General features: G+C 39.8%; 1 protein-coding gene and 1 pseudogene across 1 annotated transcript; one reads left to right on the plus strand and one right to left on the minus strand.

Annotated features, from left to right (window-relative positions):
• Positions 1-3,533: 3,533 nt before the first annotated feature.
• LOC123050414 (beta-glucosidase 12-like) lies at positions 3,534-6,594 on the minus strand (annotated as a pseudogene).
• Positions 6,595-15,757: 9,163 nt separating this feature from the next.
• On the plus strand, positions 15,758-17,545 carry LOC123050415 (uncharacterized). The gene is made up of 2 exons (XM_044473216.1): positions 15,758-15,971; positions 16,154-17,545. The coding sequence occupies exons 1-2, from the start codon at positions 15,769-15,771 to the stop codon at positions 17,292-17,294; spliced, it is 1,344 nt and encodes a 447-aa protein (XP_044329151.1). The 5' UTR covers positions 15,758-15,768; the 3' UTR covers positions 17,295-17,545.
• Positions 17,546-21,876: the final 4,331 nt, after the last annotated feature.

Here is a 21,876-nt window from a genome sequence, read left to right on the forward strand (position 1 = left end):
AAGGCCATCAACAAGTTTATGGTGCATACAAATAAGTGCAAAACTGGTGCAAATGACGCGACACTCAAAGAGTTCATAAGTTTTGTGACTCGTTGCTCTATTTCTTGTCATTTGCTTGATTTGCTACATTGCATGCGGCTAGCTACTACATCAGCCCACGCAAGGTTTCAAAAAACATCAGCCCACGCTCACGCGCGCATCCGATCTGATTAAAACTGGGCTGGTAGTTCCATCCAAAATCTCAATCTTGCAGTGAAAGGTCTTGCTTTATGCTTTTCCTTGCATCCGTACAAAGCTCGAAAAGCATATTTGTGAGGCTGATCCCTAATTGCAGAGTTTAATGTGCCAACCAAAGTCCATAAAGAAAGACAGATTGTACACTTATGCTTCGTTACTTCCAATGTGGACGTGGACGTGCAGTGTAGTACTTGTGCTGCATACCAGCAGGACAGCTTTCAAGCGGGCGCCGTAGCAGATTACTAGCATCGCTGATGATCAATGAATTTGGCAGCTCATCTGTCAACATTCAAAAAAATGATTACGAGCATCTTGCGGATGGCGAAATTTGTGTACCGCATGGTATATTAACTCACTTTCACTGTTGACTATCGTACACGTTCGGCACCGCTGCCATGTGGTACAGTATATGTGTAGGCCGATCGAGACTTTGCTGAAGTTGCACATTGTGTGTTCAGCTAGCACAATCGCGACTGATGGGTGTGGGTGCATCGGTCGTTTTAGTTGTACTAATGTACTGTTCGCGATAATGGGAATCGCATGCTACGAGAGAAAAAAGAGCCCGAAGGACGTCATGAGATCATGGTGAAATAAACGCGTGCACGTACTGATCTGATCTTTAGGCCGCACATGTCCTATCCTGGCATGCCCAAAGAGTCATTTAATCCAAAGCTCCCAACTACTTCCAACTGTTCGCTTGAAGGTACAACAGGGATAGCTTCTTTTTCTTTGAAACTCTTGACTTAGTTAGACTGTACTCCGTTAAGAGTTTTATGATCAGGACACAGGTTCATTTTAATGTATCCCGTAATAAAGGTTCATTTTAACAATAACATGTTTTTTAATTACGTCAACATATTCTTACCGTAGGAACATTTTTTAATACGAGATGCATATGTATTACAAAATGTCTGTACATTCCAAAAAAAGTTTGTCGCTTGTCAAAAAGTTCATACATTCTGGATATATGTTCATCCCATGTTAAAAAAATGTGCATACTTTCCATAAAATGTTTGTCCCTTGTTAAAATGCAGTACATATTTTTTCGAATGGGAGTACATTATTTTAGAACTGTATGAACATTTGTATAGCCTTAAAAATATTTTGGTGTCAAGAATATCTTGAAGAAAACATACAAAAGAACATTTGGAAATTTGTCTTGGGAATGTAAATGCAGTGTATAATAAATTGGATTATTGTTTTGAACAACTTATTTCCAAAAAAATTAATGCAAGTTAACATGGAGCTTTTCTTATTGTGCTAATTACTTTGATTGATCTAGAGATCATTATAAAAAAATTGATGTACATAATATTTTGTAAAAAACATTTGATTGTGATATTTGTCTTGGATTTTTTTGTCTAAAGTACACTTTTTCGAGAAAAAAATATACAGTTAGTGTTAAGTATTTTGAAGGAAACATACAAGTGTACACTGGAAGAATTGACTTCCAAATATAAATGCAGTACATAATCAATTGGATTTGTTGTCCTAAACATTTTGTTGTTGTAAAGAATATTTTGAACATAGCATGGAGCTTCCTCTATAGGAGAAATTACTTTGATTGATCTAGAGTTATTTAAAAACGATGCATGTAGGTGTAAAGAATATATTAAAGAAAAAAATCAGTGTCACCCTATCACTATAAATCATTAACATGTACTCTATAATAATAAAAGATGATCCATCCTTATCATCTACTACTCTGACATGCTCATCTAATAGCTTAATGATACAACCCTCCCTCCATCTGCTGGTAAAGTACTTGTGAGTCCTAACATCAGCATTGATGAGATAGGGGAAAAAGATTTGTGACACACTGGAGTGGGGGCACGCAAATTGTCAACCGCTAGTCTACGCTAAGATTTGGAAACTCGTTTATGCATATCATATATTTTCCCGCATATAGCACTAACCGAATATTTTGATCTGAGCGTAAATGGAAAGCAATATACATGTTTCTATGGGACCAGTTTCGAAGGTACACATATTTCGATAAACTGTCTGTACAACAACTTTTGTAGTGAAACCGTATCGTTGTGGAAAAATCATTCACTCTGTCTTCTTCTTCATGCTTGTCTATTCTTCTAGTGCCTCTTCTTTCCCTAGAATTCTTGTGTTCTAGTAGCAATCATGTAGAGGGAAGGGACCAAATAAGCGATTCCTTTCTCAATGACTTAGAGATGTCAATGATATAGTAACAACAATAGCAGAGGTAGATCAGAACCTTTTGCGGCTGAGGTTAGTTTGTTCTTGTATGTTTGATCTGCATTGAAGATTCATGTTCGTAGAACGGTTGCTTATGCTTGCTATGTGTTCAATCTTATTTTTGTCGTTTGTACTTCTACTGGCTTGTTTTCTTCCAAGAACTCACACCTTTGACTTATTGAGTCTTTGTAGTAAAGAAAAAAAGAGGCAAATCTTAAGTCGCAAATAATAATGGAAGTACTTAGTTTATGAATGTAAAATGTGTTTGTCCGAAAAACAAACTTACACAATTTGAACGACCATGTTAGTTACAGAAATAGATAATTAATTAGTACATTAGTGTTGAGTTAAGTTACAGTGCTTGTACTAGCTTGTTCTCTTCCAAGAAGTCGCATATTGGAATTATTGAATATTTGCACTGAGAAACTTTGGATGTCAAATGTTATAACATTATAACGCAAATAGTAATCGATGGTAAGTTTACGTATGTAAAATGTGTTATAAGTTAGGAAACGGAAACTTGGAAAATTTTAATGAGCATGTTAGTTATAGACACAGACACTTAATCACAAATTAGTGTTGACTTAACTTACAGGGAACGAAACTTAAGCTGGTATTATATTATAGACTTGACTTTTGTGACTTAATGGATACAACATTTTTTATATAGAAATGGTGTATAAGCTTTCAGAGACTTGCCCGGAACCTTTAGCTTGAGCGAAAGGGGAGGAAACCGGCTATTCGAACTAGCGGGTATGATTAATATTAGATTGTGAATTCAAATGTAGGCACTAGTTATGAAACTTATCCAGTTAAGTTAATTAGGGTGCCACATAGTAGTATGTGAATGTCTTTGTCAAGTTAGTTGGATGACTTAACAAAAATAAAATTTTATTTTTTACTGTTGTTACTTCAATCTATAATCGTAAGTTTTCTGATATAAACATGAAGCTAAAGAGCAGTATGTTGAATTAAACATTTTATTGTCTCGTATCATATTAGTTGTTAAAATTTTATAGTCTGGTAATTTAATTTTGAAGGTTCAAGTATTGATAAACTTTGGTATCACTAGATACGTTCTTGCACGAGCCTCCTGTTACATTGATCTTTACACTGCAGAGTATTTTCTCGTTCCATCAAACTGCACAATCAGGCAAGCATCTATTTCAATCTGCAACACGTACAATGCCTCCATTATTTGTCGCTGGTTTCCAGGTTATCTGTGAGATCAAGATTGAGAAAATTCTTGAACCAGCCAGCAGAGCGCTTGGGGTACCGCTTTAGACCATGGTTGTAGTCCACAAAGTGTAACCCAAACCGCACTGTGTACCCGCTCTCCCACTCAAAGTTGTCGAGCAGCGACCACACGAAATACCCCTTCACGTTTGCCCCGTCCCTACAGAAAATCAGTTGATGTAAGATTTCGAGGCTTATTGATAGAGTCGGATTGTAAAATTAAGCTGCTACCACCGACCTGATCGCACTCAGCAGGGCAACAAGGTGCCTGTGGTGGTAGTCTATCCTGGCATCGTCCTTGAGGGCTTCATTTAGTGGTAGGCTCTTGTTGTTGGCTTCATCGAATCCTAAAATACACAAAGAGAAAAATAATAATTCAGATAAGTTTTGATCTCATTGTTCCTATCTAGCGGAGGAAAATGCACTTGCCATTTTCAGTGATGTAGATGGTTGGATTGTGGTACTTCTCCTTGAGAAAAATTAGGATATCATGGAGGCCTTGAGGGTAGACGTAGAGCCAAGGCGAAGCAGCCTACATGCAGGTCATTTACTCAACCCGAAAAAAAGTTGGGAGAAAACTGAAGGAAGATTTATCTGTTTATGTGGATAAGTTGCAAGTTACCTGAGTACCTATGGGGACACCATTTCGAATACCTGACATAATTGGACAATGTTAGCATGCAGTGCTAACATATGTAATCAGTGGCAATGTCTCTATTATTCACTTAATATTTATTTCTAAAAGGGAATAAATTCCTTGATATTATTAGGCTGGCAAATGAAGAACAGACACAGATTGATCGTTGATTGAGCATGATCGACTCACCCGTAAGATTAGCTTGAGCATCAGTAGAGTAGCTGTTCCTCAAGCAATTAGATGGAGGAAGGCTGTAAGCGTAGTTTGTACTGTAGTAGTTGATTCCAATGAAGTCAAATGCACCCTTCACCAATTTAGACTGTTGTCTGGTGAACTGTGGCAGGCGGTTTCTGACCAATACTTTCATGCTCTGGGGTAGTCTCCTCTACTGAGTGGATCCAAAAACCTACAGGGGTTTATTCCTAGCATAAGATCAATTTGCATTCTCTTCTAAACACATAGGACAAAATTATGCCTGCGTGAAACGTAAAGAGTTTACCATCCAAGCATGAATTCTATAGCACGTTTCATCGCAACAACACTAGATTTTGTACAGGATAAGGGAGTAACCCAATATGAGACCAAAGCTATTCCGATCTTGCCCTTTTGTACACCCTGCATTTTGTTGATGTACACCATATCAATCACGTTCATGGGCGAATTGCAGCTGCATGATATGATAAATGGCTGGATCAGTCACCTTATATTTCTGTTTATACAATCTCACAGCTTCTGCATGAGCGAGTATCTGATGGTAGCCAACAATGTATGGCTCCCTCCCTGAATCCCCGTCACTACAGTTTGCCTCCTCCCAGGGAGAACACCGGCCAGGTGCAGCTATGCCCCGTGCATAACCTGAAACGCTGAAGGACCAGGGCTCGTTCAATGTGATCCAATGCTTCACCCGATCTCCGAATTCTCTGAAGCATACTTCAGCAAAGTCTTTATAGTCATTTCTGCACCAGTGTCAGTTGGTTATTTTGAAAGTTAACGTATACATGTTTCCACATGATACTACCTTCATCAGAACTGAAATACTTTTACAAAGCGCGTAGCCACACTTTTTCAATCTTCAACAACTAATGTATAAAACATACGGAGTATTAAGGTACATTAGGAGAAATGTTTCAGTTTTACTTCTCATCAAAAAATATACAATATATTTTGTAATTGTTTTGCTTACTTATTTAAAGTTACTCAAATAGAGTTGCATTGTGCTCATGTCTAAAACGTCACTCTAGGGAGTTATGTTCTTAGAAAATAAATAATGGTTGACTTACATGATATTAGGGCTAAGAAATCCTCCATATTTATCTTCCAATCCTTGTGGAGAGTCCCAGTGAAAAAGGGTCACAAATGGTTGCACCCCTACAGATATAGAAAAGATCGCAAATCTTAAGAGTAATCTGATAAAATAAAGAAAGGACCCGATGTTCCATGCAGTTTAATCGATTACGTAATAAATCTAATTAAATATTTACGGTTTGACATCAGACCTTTTGACAACAACTCATCGATCAAGTTGTTGTAATACTTAATACCTTCTCGGTTGACTCCACCTCTTAGAGTTCCATCTGTTATGCATTAAACATTAATTAAGATCTATTGAACATTCTATATCGACTAGGAAATGGGAAGATGATGCAAAATAGAGTATTCTACTAGGAAGAAAAATGAGAGTTGAGGTATCCAGTTTGAAAATATCATACCTGGAAGAATTCTCGTCCATGAGATGGAGAACCTGTATGCGTCCATTCCCATATCCTTCATGAGGCGCACATCTTCCTGCCTTTTTTGGCAAATTAGGATCGGTACAACTCCCTTTGTTCGAAGATAATTGAAATTCTATGTTTGTCCTAAGTCAAACTTCATTGAGATTGACCAAATCTATACAAGGATACATCAACATCTACAACACCAAAATTTCTTCATTAGATGCATTATGAAATATATTTTCATATAATGGATATTTCATACTATGGATCCTTCCAGACTTTCCTATAGATTTGGTCGAACTTTAAAAAGTTTTACTTATGACAATGTATTATTTTTTAAACAGAGGGAATACCTAGTTTCTTTTTGTAGGATTGGAACTAAAATTCAAAGATGTTGTCACAATGTGATCTTGATCAGCAACTTTGACCATATAATTTGTGAAAAATCTTATAGATCTAGTTGAAAAGCAAGACATATAAGTTATCCCTACCTTGTAAAGATGGTAGGAGTCCACTGCCACATCCCCATTGCTCTTGTCGGTGATTTTATCTGCAAAAATGTATTTACTCAGCAGAGCTTTATTGAAATAGGGCTATTCTGCTCATTTGTATTCATTTTTTCAAAAGTAACATAATGATTTAAGCTCAATTCTAAATTCAAGTTACTTTGTTGGCGATCACACCATTGGTGGATAGAATGGCCTAGTTGTCCATATAACTACAAATATTTGATAATCACAAAAAAAAATTGCATCGAAAGTCGTAAGATACTCAGACATACGTCCTGTAGACAATATTGCCATAATATGACCCCTTTTGTTAATATGCACAGTCTCTAACACCTAACTTTGACTCTATTTTTCTTACAATTGTGTTTGTAAATAATAATCTGGTACTATGCAAATATTTTCGCAAATAAATCACATGTTTTTCACCTCACTATTCTAAACAACTTTTTTTACTAGTCGAAGTTGGAGAAATTTAATTTTATGCTTTGTACGTGTGAGTAGTATATAGTATATCATTACTACCATGTTTCTTATTCTAAGTTGCCTAACAATTTGTTAAATAAGAATTGATTTCCCAAGCATTGGATTAGCTTTGAGGTGTGTGCGTGTGATTTTCCCATCCAGTGGTTAAACACTATGAATGCTTCACGCGGTTAAATAAAAAGGCGATTTCTTGACCTCTCAAAAAATATTTGATAATTTTCTTATTAACAAGATATGTACAAACATTTTGCTAATAAAAAAGATAGATACACTGCATGTAAAAGATGTATATACTCTACATGCCTGGGTGCCGGTGAGTGAAGTTGTCCCAGATGCTTGATCCCCTGCCCCCCTCCATTGCACCACCCTCATACTGCAGCATGTGAATATCCACCATATTTGTAATAAGACGATGCTAGAACCAAAAAATTCATAAAGTAGATATCACTAATTAAGAGTGAAATACTTCATTAATCCATGAATTCAAACTGATTGCACGCTTTAAGCCAACAACTCAAAACATGATCTGATTTAGTTTATAAACTCGTTTATTTGATCAATCAGGACCAACACTGATCCAAGGCGAAAAAACGGCCATGTGGCTACCACATCAGCATTCCTTTAATCGTTCAAGAACGGACTAATATTTACAAGGGGCTTTTTGCAGAACAGCACCAGTCTGATCCGATTAGCAAATCACTTCGATTAATTCTGTTGAAAATCCGTATTGAGGGAAATAATATAAAAGGCCATGTAGGCTTGCTGACCACTAGAACAGCAAGTTGTTTGTGTATGAAATGCAGGGTACAGTATATATTGCAACATTTCCTTTTACGAGTTGTTGGTCTAAAGCAGCATTCAATCAGTTTGAGTCCAGCCAATGGATGACTTATCATCAGCTTGTTATGCTACAGCTTTCATACTGGTAAACAGATTGTGCTGAACCAAGGCACTGAAGAAAAAAACGAGTGGAAACCTGGTACGACGAGGAGGCCGTCCCAAAGATGAAGCCCTTGGGGAAGCTCCTCCGGCTTATCGGCTGCAGGCCACAGGCGCCGTCGTCGGCACTGGAAGCGACAACCAGAAGGAGAAGTGGGAGGAAAACCACCAGCAAAGCTCTTGCAGCCATATGGTGTGATGACACCGGCTATGTTTCAGCGTGAAAGGCTTACCTTGGCACCACCTATATAGGCATGTGTTGTATGTATATGTAGTAGATAGAAAAACAATCTGGACTTCTAGTATATTCTTCTGAAATTATGTGTTGATTGGATCGCAGTAACAGGGACGGCACAGCCGTCTTGCCTGAAGGAAAATGCGCGTGCTGACTGACTCTAGCTGTAGCACGCGGCTAGCTAACTTTTTTAGATACACGCGGCTAGCTAAGGGTAACTCCAAGGCGAATCATTAAATCATCTACAAATATCTTTACCGGATTGTCCTAACACTTTTAGCCATTTAACAATGGTTATCAAAATTGTTAGGACCGGACTTGACGCCCGAAATTCCATGAACCAGCACCAAATTAAGGAGAGGTTTGAGAGAGTATGGATGTCCACACATCGGCTTCGACAACGTGGACCCATGCCAAAACTGAACCAAAGCACGCACATTCTAACAATCCTTCCAGTCCTCCCGCGTGAAAGCCCGATCTAGTTGTCCGCTGTCCATCGCTAGATGGAGCTGCCAGAGGAGCCAAAGGCGATGTTCGTCATCCCGAAGGAACCAGAGGAGGTTGCCCGCAAGGTCGCGCCCGTGCTACGCCAAGGTCGACGGTCAAGGCAAAGGAGAAGGCAGTGGCGGCCGGTTAGGCCGTAGCTCCTCGTCAAAAGGCAAAGAAGGCGGTAGAGAAGCCGATGCAGCTCGGTCCATCACAGCCCTGGCCCACCGAGCTGAAGCCGCCCTACTACTACACAGCTCAGCATCGTGGTACGCCCAGTATGCAACAATGGTCGTACTACTCCACAGCCTCCTTTGCCTCCGGCCATCGAGTGCTGTTCACCGTCAACCTCAAAAGAGACTACCTCTTTACGGAGTCGTCGATGCTTGTCCGGTCGCGGATTCCCGCTATGGAACTCTCGTCCGCCGTTGTCTGGTCACTATTTTCCGGAATGACTCAACCATGCGCAACGGCGGCAAACGGCAAGGCGATGTTGAACATCATTCACGACAGAGACGGCTATGAAGACAGACAAGTCGATGACTTCCAACCGGAACAAGAGCCATAGCCAGACACCCAACAGGCGTACACCAAGGAGTCGGACTTTAAGCGGGATGACCACTGGCTGCCGGGTGCATGCCGACCCAAAGAAGAAGAGTAGGGGAACCGCATACTCGAACAAGAAGGACGAGTTCATCTGTGAGGCATGGTTGACCCTAGTGGAAACGTTTCATGGCACGGAGCAAAAGGGCATGACATTTTGGCAAAGTAAGTATGGTTAGTTTCATGAGTAAAAGTGTTACGATCTCTACCGCATGAAAGTGATTCATAATCGCAATCCAAAGTCGTTAGGACATCGATGATACATTATTCAAGAGGCCATCAACAAGTTTTGTGGCGCGTACAAACAAGTACAAAACCAGTGGCAAATGGCACAACACTCGAAGAGCCCATAGGTTTTGTGATGACTTGGTACTCTATGAATTGATCATTTGATTGATTTGCTAGATTGCATGCCGCTAGCTAACTGCATCAGCCCACGCCAACATGCGCATCCATCTGATTAAAAACTCGGTTGGTAGTTCCATCCAAAATCTTAATCGTGCAGTAAAAGGCCTTGCTTTATGCTTTTCCTTGCATCCGTACAAAGCTCGAAGAGCATATTTGTTAGGCTGATCCCTAAATGCAGAGTTTAATGTGCCAACCAAAGTCCATAGAGAAAAACAAATTGTTCACTTATGCTCGTGGACGTGCTGTGTACTTCTGCTGCATAGTACCAGCAATTCAGAGTCTTGTATATCTTGCGCTGAACTCGAAAAGATGCCCCAACACCATCAGGATAACTTTCAAGCGGGCGCCGTCTGCAGATTACGAGCATCACTGGTAATCAATGAATTTGGCAGCTCTTTTGTCAACATTCAAGAAAATAATTAGGAGCATTGCATGGATGGCGAAATTTGTGTACCACTGTTGACTATCGTACACGTTCGGCACCGCTACTATTTTCTCTACTATCTTTGTAGGCTGATCGACACTTTGCTGAAGTTGCATTCTGTGTTCAGCTAGCACAATCGCGACTAATGTGCATCTGTCGTTGTAGTTGTACTAACGTACTGTACGCGATAATGGTAACTGTATGCCACAAGGGAAAATAAGCGGAAAGACGTCACAAGATCACGATGAAATAAACGCGTGCATGTACTGATTTGATGAGTCACAAATCTTCCAACTATCAACTTTCAACTGTTAGCTTGAAGGTACAACTGGGAAAGCTTATTTTTGCTTTGAAACTCTGGACTTAGTTAGACTGTTAAGAGTTTTATATCATTAACACACAGGTTCATTTGAACATGTATGATAAAAATGGTTCATTTTAACATGAACATGTTTTTAAATACATCAACATCTTCTTACCATAGGAACATTTTTAAAAACGAGTTGCATATGTATTAAAAAAATGTTTGCACATTCCAAAAAGATTGTTGGTCTCTTGTAAGAAAGTGTTCATACATTCTGGGAAAATGTTCACCCAGTGTTAAAAAAATGTCCGCCCCTTGTTAAATGCAGTATTTTTTTTTTTGGAATGTATGCACATTATTTTAGAATGGTATAGACATTTGCATTTGGTGTCAAGAATATCGACGAAAGCATACAAGAGAACATTTGGAAATTTGACTTGGGAATATAAATGCAGTGCATAATAAATTGGATTATTGCTTTGATAATTTTATTTCAAAAAAATTGATGCAAGATAACATGGAGGTTTCTTGATTGTGGTAATTAATTTGATTGATCTGGAGATCACTATAAACAAATTGGCGTACAGAATATTTTGTAGGAAACGTACGATTCGGATATTTGTCTTGGTTCCCGCAAAAAAGGATATTTGTCTGGGATTTTTTTGTTTCTTATAAAATATACATTTACGGGAAAAAATATACTAGTTGGTGTAAAGAATATTTTGAAGAAAACATACAAGTGTACACCGGAAAATTTGACTTTGAAATAAAAATGCAGTACATAACCAATTTGATTTGTTGTCCTAAACATTTTGTTTGGAAGAACATGATTGTTGTTGTAAAAAATATTTTGGAAATAGCATGGAGCTTCCTTATGATTATCTTAACTGGACTTTTGGTTATCTTAACTGGACTTTCATACATGAATATAAAGCATTAGCATCACTTATGATCCTTAGGTTTTCTTCCTCAGTGACAGTTTTGTTCATCCACCGCTTTTCATATCCAGGTTCTACTTTTGTATCAATAGCATACTTTTGTATAAACATTTCATCAACCATTTCTGTGTCCACACACTTGACATCCAATAATGCTAATTTGCATGTCTTCTTATTGAAGTAAGTTTTAGCAACCTGAACTGAAACCACGTCTGCCTGACCATCTGAATTCATTTGCTCTTCTTCTCCTTCTGAATTTTCAATATCTGCATTATGTAAGAAAAGCTCCTTACTTTCATTCACATAATGATAGCACAATAACCATGAGATGTGCCACTTTCCATATTTTACACTAATGAATCGTCACAAAGAAATAGCAGACCGTCTATTAGTGATTTGGTAGGAACTAGCCAGTGCAGTTCATAAGTGTAACCCCCTCTGCAGTGCCCTCTTTCCACATGGTACATATCTTGTGCACATGCAAAATATTTTCATAATTCATTTGGGCTTTCTCATCATAAAACTCTGCCTCCAAACCATCATGATACTCAATCAAACCATCCACTACAACAAATCTTCCAAAGTAGTGCAACCTGACAGTGAAATCTTCCAAAGCATCTGGTGGATCATCAACACCACCTGCACACATACAAAATGATTAATCAATATAATATATGCTGCACAAAAGAGCCCTCTTTTCCCCCAATCTGGATTTTCTCCTGGTCTGCACCAAAATCATTAGCAAGATCAAATCAGTTCAAGATCTCAACCAAAATCGGTTCCACCTCTTGATGCACAACTAGGACTACATATCTACCCTAAACCCTACTCAGATAATAAAAAAAAACCCAAACTTAAATCCAGCACCGTCTAGACCCTCGAAAACCCACCTTTGAAGCACCAACCACAACACTACAGAGAGAGGAGACAACGGGAAAAATGAGGCGGCCACACACCTGCACACATGCGCGTCGACGGAGGAGGGCCGCGACCAAGGAGGGGGGCAGTGGAGGAGGGCGGCGATAATGGGGGAGGATGCGAGGGGGAAGAGGTGAACAGGAGGAGGAAAAGGACGATCGCAAAGAAAAGCAGGAGGAGGAGCCAAGTCAGTACAAACTGTCGGAATCACTTAATTGAAAGCCACCTGAAATCACTTGCAAACCACCCTGGGGTGAGAGTTGTCCGGTTTTACACATTTCAGGGCCTAAATATCCGGTTTAGGAGTGTGTTACAACGGAAGATGCAATTGACATGTCCACCTAAACGTATATCAATGCGCACAACAACATCCAGATAGTGCCACATGACGGCAGCAGGAACACACACGTCCAGGTTGGAATCTACTCCCTCCCTTTGTTGGGTTATCTTACAAAAGTCTTAGAAAATGGATTACCAATGCAAAATTGGTGGTCTCTCGATCATAGCAACAAACCTGAAATCTGTTGTTACTCACAATCCTACTAACTTTATATTGAAGCGACCATTCATGGAAATCCAACAATTTTATTTAATTAGAGCTAAACAGTCATGCTAGCCCAAATCTATTTAATTCATTCGCTCCCTCTATTCCTTGGTTTTTGCAGTGGCGTCCCAATTTTCACGCAATTTACAAATGTATATATAAGTTAATGTGTTCTTCTGCAAAGAGTTGAGGTTGGAGTATTTAATTAAATAATGAACCTATTTTGTAGCACAAGCACACTCTCATGTCAGCTGGTTGGGGCCTTTGGGACAAAAGGGGAGGTCATGAATTCCAATCCTACAAAGCACAAATACTATTCGCTACTCCATAGTCTGCGAAAAAAGGTGCAATGCAGTCCCTCCTAACATACTTTATTTAATATATCTAGCCGATTTAAACAGGGTAGAAAAAATTTAATATATATATATATATATATATATATATATATATATATTGGTTAATAGGTTAATTATGTTAATTAAGGTTACGCCCTAAACATAATTTTATATTGGTTAATAGGAACAATTAATGGCACCGTTGGAAACTACACATTGTGCTAGTCAAATTACATATATAAATTATTTTAATCTGAGTTACAGTTGTTAAGTTACAACATGACCATGTTTAATACATTCTCTGTAAATAATAAAGGTCAGAGACCTAAACTGGCTGAAAGCAGAGTGAAAATGGGTCTAGCCTAGCTGAACGCAGAATACTAACCAGCGCCCAAGTGCGTGCGACAGTGGTTACGGCAGTTAGGTCGAAACCCAACATGGAGAGACAAAGGAGAGGGAACTTGCCTCAGGAGCAACTAACGGAGGAGTACTCCTTCGGGAGCCCCGCAACGGTCACCATGGGTGGGCTGAGAGCGCCACTTGGCTCGCTCTCAGCTGCCGTCACGTGTTGCGGTCAAGGCGCTCCCACCGTTTTTTGTTTCTTTTATTTTCCACACGCGTTTTTGGCTTTTTAGATGATTATTTTCGGGTTTTTCGGCTTTTTGGTTTTCCATTGGTCTTTCTTAGCTTTCGAAAAAAATCGAAAAACATTGTGCAAAGAAACACATTTTTCCTTCCGTGAGAGAGGTACGGTTTTGCTTTCGCGAGAGGCGTGATCATGCCTCTAGGAAACGAAAAAAACCTCGTTTTCCTTTTTTCCTTCCGCGTGAGTCATAGTTTTGCTTCCGCAAGAAGCACGGATTTGCTTCCTAAGAGGCACGGCCATGCCTCTCGGAAACAAAAAAGACATATTTTTTTCTTTCATGAGAGGCACGGTTTTGCTTCTGCAAGAGGCATGGCCGTGCCTCTCGAAAACGAAAGAAAACATGTTTTCTTTATATTCCCTCCAGAGAGGCACGGTTTGCTTCTGTAGGAGGCATAGATTTGCTTCCGCGGGAGGCAACGGTCGTGCCTCTCGGAAACGGAAAAAAGGAACTCGTTTTATTTTTTTCCTTTCGCTAGAGGCATGGGTTTACTTCACGTGGAGGCACGGATCTGCTTCCGCGCGAGGTACAACCGTGCCTCTTTCGGAAAGGAAAAAAAGTGCTCTCGGTTCGGCTTTTTTGTCCGGTTTTTGTCATGAAAAAAGATGGTCAAAACCTATCAACATAGAATTTAGTTTTGAAGATCTCCACGCGAGGAATCCAAATGTGAAAACGGTTCAAGATTTGGACGCACGATTTAAGAGATAAAACGTTTTGAATAAATGGATCTATGAGAAAAAGGAAAAACTCTCAGTGCGTCGCTTGTCGTGACCTAGGGAGGTGTGAGTGATCTTTGCAAAGAGTGCTTCTTTATTAGTTATTTCGGCACTTAATACTAGACCACAGGTTAATTAAACTAAACATCAGTATATTTTGTAAAATGTATGACAGACAGACGGGCAAAACACTTCCTACTTTCTTAGTAGGTATAGATAGTAGGTATAGGTTGGCCACATTTAGGGCGAGAAAGTATAGGCACCTCCTATATGCCCCTCTTTGCCTTCGATTCACGCGCGCCCACAGGAACAACACCCGACTGGGCCAGCCCATAGTCACGAAACAGTGAAAAACTCACCAAAAAATGAAAGCGGGTGCGGGGGGTCGAACACGTGGACTATTGGAATTACCATCTCCTACAGATCTAACACCCCTCCCTAGAAATCTTAAACATTGGATAGAAATGTTCAAATTTTGAAAAATTCAGAAATTGTTCGCGTTTTCAGAAAATGTTCGAGAATCGAATAATTGTTTGGATTTAACAAAAATGGCCGAACATTCCAAAAAATGCTCCTGTTTTCGAAAAATTGTTCAGAATTCCAAAAAATGTTTGCGTATCCATATTGTTTTCGAATTTCAAAAAATGTGGGCATTTTCAAATGTTCTCTGCATGTTCAAATATTTTTCAGTTTGAGTTTCGAGAAATGTTTAAACTGGGAATATTTTATAAATTTCTGCAATATTTTTAAAAACACGAACATTTTATGAAAAAGGGTACAAATTTTCGCAAACACGAACATTTTCTGAAAAAATCGAATCAATCTTTAAAAATGCAAACATTATTTAAATTTATGAAATAAATTTGGAAACACCAAAAAAATGTTAATTTTTTTTCTAAATGCGAACATTATTGAAATTTTGAACAATGTTTTAACAGCAAGCAATTTTTGAATTTACCAACAAAATTTGAAAAGAAGAACATTTTTATAATTTTGAACAAAATTTTGTATCCGAGTACATTTTTTGTAATTCTGAACAAATTTTGGAAAAAGTAACATATTTTGAAATTGCAAAAAATATTTTTAATTTTCGAACAAGTTTGAAAAGAAAAAAGCTTGAAATTTAAATGGAAAAAAGGAAAAATTAAAACTGCTCAGGGAACCTTCTAGAAGTTTCCTAAAACTGGTAAAACCGGACAGAAAGGTTCCGAAAACCGAACGACTGGACCGGCCCAGTAAGCTCGATTTTATGCGTTTGCTCGACAACAGCGAGTCTCAAATAGGGATTTCCGAAAGTATCTCAAAAAAAAAATATAGGGATTTCCCAAAGTATCTCAAAAAGAAGGAAAGGGTAAGACCGCAACAAGACCTAGATTCCGAATCCCACCCCAATCTTCGCCGGCGCCGCCGCCGCCGACTTCGATTCCGTGGAATTGGCTCTGTCTGCCGCAGGTATTACTCCTTATTGCTCTTCCCCGTTGGACGGTTCGTCTTTTGTTTCCCAAGATCTTGATTGTGGCTGATCTGTAGGGTATCATTCACCATGAATTTTTCTTCTATTGTTGATTGTTGGTTTTGAGATGCTATTCCGACTCGCCTTCCGGTATCTAATTCTATTGTAATCCTTTATTTAGGAAGAAGAAAGATCAACATTTGGGGTCTCCTTTTTTAGGAGCAGAGGGAATTAAAATGAAGGCGCGGCAGTTGGTGAATGCGGTGCAGAGGTATGGCAGAGGCGGATTGTATACGGTGAGTCGCATGAAGGCCGAGGAGCAACTCTTCTACGGATCCACGGCGGAAGCACAAGCAGCAGCAACATCAGCGGCATCCAGGATGGAGGTCATGTCGCGGTTGCCTGCGCCCAGGCTCAGATTCGAGTCATACCGCTCAAAGTACAAGAGGCTCGATTTCCTGCCCTTCTATGGAGGAGGCAGAGGCCACGATAGCAAGCTGCTCTGCCTGGACTCTGCCGGAAGCGCCATCCTCTGCAACGCGGACGGCCGCTCCCTCCAGCCGGTTCCCAACCTTAACGAACCTAAGGGAGTCAGCCCCGCCTCCTTCTCCATCCCCAGGACCGACGCCATTGACCCCAAGCGCGCTGAAGCTCTCTACGTTCTCAGCAGATCCGCCCCCAGCCGCAACTCCTTCACCTTCGAGGTCCTCGTCTATGGCGAGAAGACTTGGCACTGGGTTGTGCTCCCACCGCCACCGTACGTCAACGACCCACTCTATGACTCCACATTCATCCAGTCCTACACGCTGCTCGGTGATGGCTCCACCATCTGCATCTCCTCCCCTGAGCATAACCCTGTCGGCACCTACTGCTTCGACACGGTTAGCCGCAAGTGGGAAAAGGCTGGTCGCTGGGCGCTGCCCTTGTACGGCAGGGCTGAGCATGTCCCTGAGCTTTCCAACCTCTTGTTCGGCATAGCCGACAAGAGTCCCCACTACTTGTGCGCATTGGACCTCTCCAATCTGGACGGGGCTCCGAAGGTGCTTAGTGACTGGCCAGATCTCGACCCTCCTCAAGGCTGGGTGCAGATAAGGAGCAGCCTGCTGTACCTGGGAGCGCGCAAGTTTTGCATAACCAAAATATTTGACATCGGCGACCAAGACACCGAAGAGGTCACGAGTGGCGTCGCGGCTGTGTTTACTGGGGTGGAGATGATCTGCGGAGCTTCTGGTATGGAGGTGGTGCAGGATGGATCATCCGAACTCCAGATGGTCAGGCACAAGTCCTTTGTCAGCTATGATGGCATCGAGTGTGTCCTCTGAGTTTTTTTTTTTTTTTTTTTTTGACATCAGTGTGTCCTCTGAGTTACTAGTAGGGAAGTGAATGGAAAGGAGAGCAAATGACTTGTTGGCATTTCTTAAAGGACTGCCGAGTGGTGGTTTTCATTACAACTGGATCTCTATGTTATCAGGTGAATGAACTGTAATAGTTGAATGATGGTTGTATATTGTGGACAAGCCCTTTGCTCGCCCTGCCTCGTGCTTGAAGAGTGTAATCCCCGTGCTCTATGCGATTGAAACTCAGTCATTAATTTGATATACATATTTTTAGTAGCTCAAAGTCTCTGTCGACGCTCTCGCCCTCTCATCCAGATTGAAGACTCACCGCCCTCGCCGTCGACGCTAGGACTGCGTGGCGACCATGCCGTTATGGAATGAGGCAGAGCGCCCACCCCAACTATGATGATTCGATGAGGAGGAAGGTGTATCCTATTTTCATGGCTCGGGTTAGGGTAGGGTTTCACTGATTTGAGGATTTTCTGTTTGAGTTGTATTAGCTCAATTTGGTTGGTGTTTTAGATGCCATACATGATTTCCTACAAGCATTTGAGTGGGTTAGCTTTACGATTACTCTACACAAGAGTCCTAATCAGCTACGTCGGTGGAGAGGGGGTCCTCTACGGAACCGTCTTCCTTGTCTTAAACGACAAGGTTTCTCAAATCTTCCTTCTATAAGGCACATGGGTTGGCATGATGGCCCAGGGCAGAAACCGATCTGGGGGCCTCCGGACGGCCTCCTTGGGCCGACAACAAGAGAGGTGAGACACTCTTGAGTCGTAACACCATCAAAGAAGAAGAGAACTACTCGCAACAAACCACGGAACGGGGGAGAAATGGGTCGGCCCAGTAATGACGCAACACGAAAACCTTGAGGCGGGACGGAGCTCTGTCTCGCAATAAGAGAGACATAGCCCTCGCGCTGCACACTGCCTTGAGCCTTGGGTGCATCCGCCAGCACATGATCGCCTATACAACCCTTGAGGGACCCCCAATTTGAAGGAGGCGGCCAATCGCAGTGGCGTTGCTCAGGAGGGGTGGTCAACATTTTTTCTATGCACATTTAAGATTTTACAAATGCTTTATAAAAAATCAAATGCAAGATTAACATTTTTTTAATGGATGGTCAACAGTTTTCTATACACATTTAACATTTGCCAATGCTTAACTAGCATTTTTAAAATCTTCAAACTTGTCGACGTTTTTTTAAGATGCTTGATTAACACTATTATATACAATGATAAAAAATCATTTTTAATGCATGGTTAGCATATTTCTCACATTTAACATTTTCCCAACGCTTGGTTAACATTTTTGAATTACTTGTTCATCATTTTTTTTCAAATGTTTCATTAATATTTTTATATACATGATAAAAAATCATTCTTTATTAATACATGTCAACATTTTTTGTATACACATTGAACATTTCTCAAATGAATGATTAACATTTCTCAAAACATTATGTAAAGTATATTTTTGTAATATATATGTTTAGAATATTTGAAAGTGTAAAAAAAAGTAAAAAAAAGAATAAAACATGAAATAAAAACATGAAAAAACTGAAAAAAAAACTAGGCGTGTACTACCGCAAACTGGGCGGCCCAAATGCTCACCCGCACTGAGAGTCACTTCAGCGAGTCGGAAGCTCGACTCGCTGAACGCGAGATATAAGCACACCACCTTTCACGTGCACCGGAATGCCCTGCGGCTCGCGCAGTCTCTACACACGCCGAGGCCCGTTAACCTTTGACCGTGCACTATAAAGGATGGTATCCTTCCAAATGGGATAAGAGAATTCTTATTAGTCTCTTTCTTTCTCTCAATTGAATAAGTAAATAGCGAACCAACCTGTGGATGGATGGTTAGAGGGACTGTGTTATCCCCAGCCCACCAGAGTTCAAATCCTGGTGCTCGCATTTATTCCAGGATTTCCGGTGATGCGCATTCAGTGGGAGGAGACGTTCCCGTCGACGACGAGACGCTTACGGTGACTTCGTAAATTTCAAGATGATATGCTGGCTCAGTCTTTCGGAGGCGCTCATAGGGGTAGGGTGTGCGTTTGTGCGTTCATAGGGGTGAGTGTATGCGCGTGTATATGAGCGCTTGTGTCTGTACTGATATTCAAAAAAAAAATTGAATAAGTAATTGGAAAATAAAACAGCAAGAAAGGATCCTATTCTATTTTCTTGTATTACCTTGAATCTTGGGTATATTTTGTAGAAAAAAAGAAACTCCACACTTAGTTGTTGATAAAACGAAATGCCTACATTTGGTTTACAAAACTAGTTCCCCTAAAAATAAGTTCAAAACTAGTCTAGGAAAAAAATAAAGGCACAAATTTCCCATTCAGTTCGGATAAAGGCACAAAGACTATTTTGCTTAGCAATTTCCTTTTGCTTCACTCGGAACCCGAGTTCAGAACATGTTTTTTGGGGTCTGGGGAGCACATCTAGATGTGGCTCCAAGTATTGCATATCTAAATGACTCAAATATAAAAAGAAAAAGAAAATACTCAAATGAATCTTCACATAAAATCAATGACATAGGACTTATATGTACAATACTTGGGGCATATCTAGATGTGTTTTTAACAAAAACTGTTTTTTTACCAGTTAATCATGAATCAATTGGATATTTTGTTTACCTCTTTTGTACTCCCAGGAGTACATACTCCCATCCATTAGCTGCTCCTTAATGAAAAAAATAGCTCCTTTTGGATGGGATATACCCTAACAAACTAAACCAACTGATAGGAAAAATAGAACAATTTTTTTTTGAGTTCAAATAGAACTACTTTTTAGGTGTGTGCGCATGGGTGTAGGTCCTTGATTTTTTTATTTTGTTTGAAACCTACGTCCTCGATTCTAGAATTATGGGATCGTACTGTTTTTTAACGTGGTTAAGGGATAATACTACTGGATCCTAACTTCTGAAGGTACAACCTTTTTGACTCGTGGTATGTACGAGTACATATAGGTTGAAATTAAAGAGTATATAGGTTCAAGTGAAGAAGTGCATGCACGTGAGGTATATACTAATTTGTTTTTTTAAGGGTGTCTACACTAATTTGTTGAGCATCCATGTATTAATATTTCTTGGCCGTATATCCTCGCTTTTATGCCTAGCTAGGGGCGTTAAACGATAGCGCTTGTTGGGAGGCAACCCAATTTTATTTTTGTTCCTTGCTTTTTGCTTCTCTTTAGTAATAAATAAATCATCTAGCTTCTGTTTAGATGTGGTTTTATGTTTTAATTAGTGTTTGTGCCAAGTAAAACCTATAGGATAACCTATGGTGATAGTTAATTTGATTCTGCTGAAAAACAGAAACTTTTGCGCGCACGATAATAATCTTTACCTAATAATAAAGAAAATTGAGTTTCTTTCGTCCGTCATGCCATTTTTCAGAAAAGTCCCTCTATTTCAGAGAATTCAACCCGCAGTCCTGTTCTAAGTTAAAACGAATCGTTATTTTCGTATTTTACACAAAAGTCCCTGTCTTTTCTTGAAATCAACCCGCCGTCCGGATTTAAGTCACACACGAACCGTTATTTTACATTTTTCGAAGCCCCCCTAATGTTTTAGATAATTCATCCGCGGATCATATTTAAGTCAAACAAATGCTTTTTAAAATCATCCATATCTTTTAAACCGTAACTCCGATTTGAACATGTTATATATGAAATTTGATTAGATATGTAGAATATGGATATGAGATTATTTTTACCTTTTAAGTATCTTTAAATATTATTTTGGAATATATTTGAGTCAAACCAAATGATTTTCTAAATTATCTGTATCTTTTAAACCGTAACTTCGATTTTAACATATTATATATGAAATTTTATTAGAAAAATATGTGGAATCTAAATATGATGTTAATTTTACCTGTTAAATATTTTTAAAATATTATTATGGAAGCAAACTTATAATTTATAGCGTAAGATCCGTTTTTTCATACCGGCGGCGATCCGGATTGCAAATAAACACTCCACTATAACCATATACGGAAAAGAAAACATCGATAACTACACGTGCATACCTCTGAAAAATGTCGCAAGGGAAAACTACAGATTTCTCATCGCGAGAGTGAGAGAAAGCGAGCGAGAGAGAGAGAGAGAGAGGGAGAGAGAGAGGGAGAGGGAGGAGAGAGGGAGAGAGACACGCCTTAGGATTAACCATATTCAACACACGTTTTTTGTTGTTTTGTATCAACACCGAGGCCATCGCCGGTGAGGGTGAGAAGGAGGATAAGCGGCAACACAAATATGATGCCTCGCAAAAATAAAGAAGATGGACCTATTGTGGTCTTGAGTGATGGTTTGAGTTAAGAGTGTGTGTTATGTTTTCTCTCCCATTGCAACGCACTGGCTCTTTTGCTATTTTAATACATCACAGAAACGTGATTTTGCGTTGATTCTTTGTGCAGTAGATCTATAGACAAATTTACCAGGACTTCCTATTTCGGTAGATTTTTAGAGTTCCAGAAGTATTCGAAAGTTACAGATTTCTACAGACTGTTCTATTTTTGACAGATTCTGTTTTTCGTGTGTTGTTTGCTTATTTT

The sequence above is a fragment of the Triticum aestivum genome, chromosome 2D (assembly GCF_018294505.1).
Source record: "Triticum aestivum cultivar Chinese Spring chromosome 2D, IWGSC CS RefSeq v2.1, whole genome shotgun sequence".
Taxonomy (NCBI): domain Eukaryota; kingdom Viridiplantae; phylum Streptophyta; class Magnoliopsida; order Poales; family Poaceae; genus Triticum; species Triticum aestivum.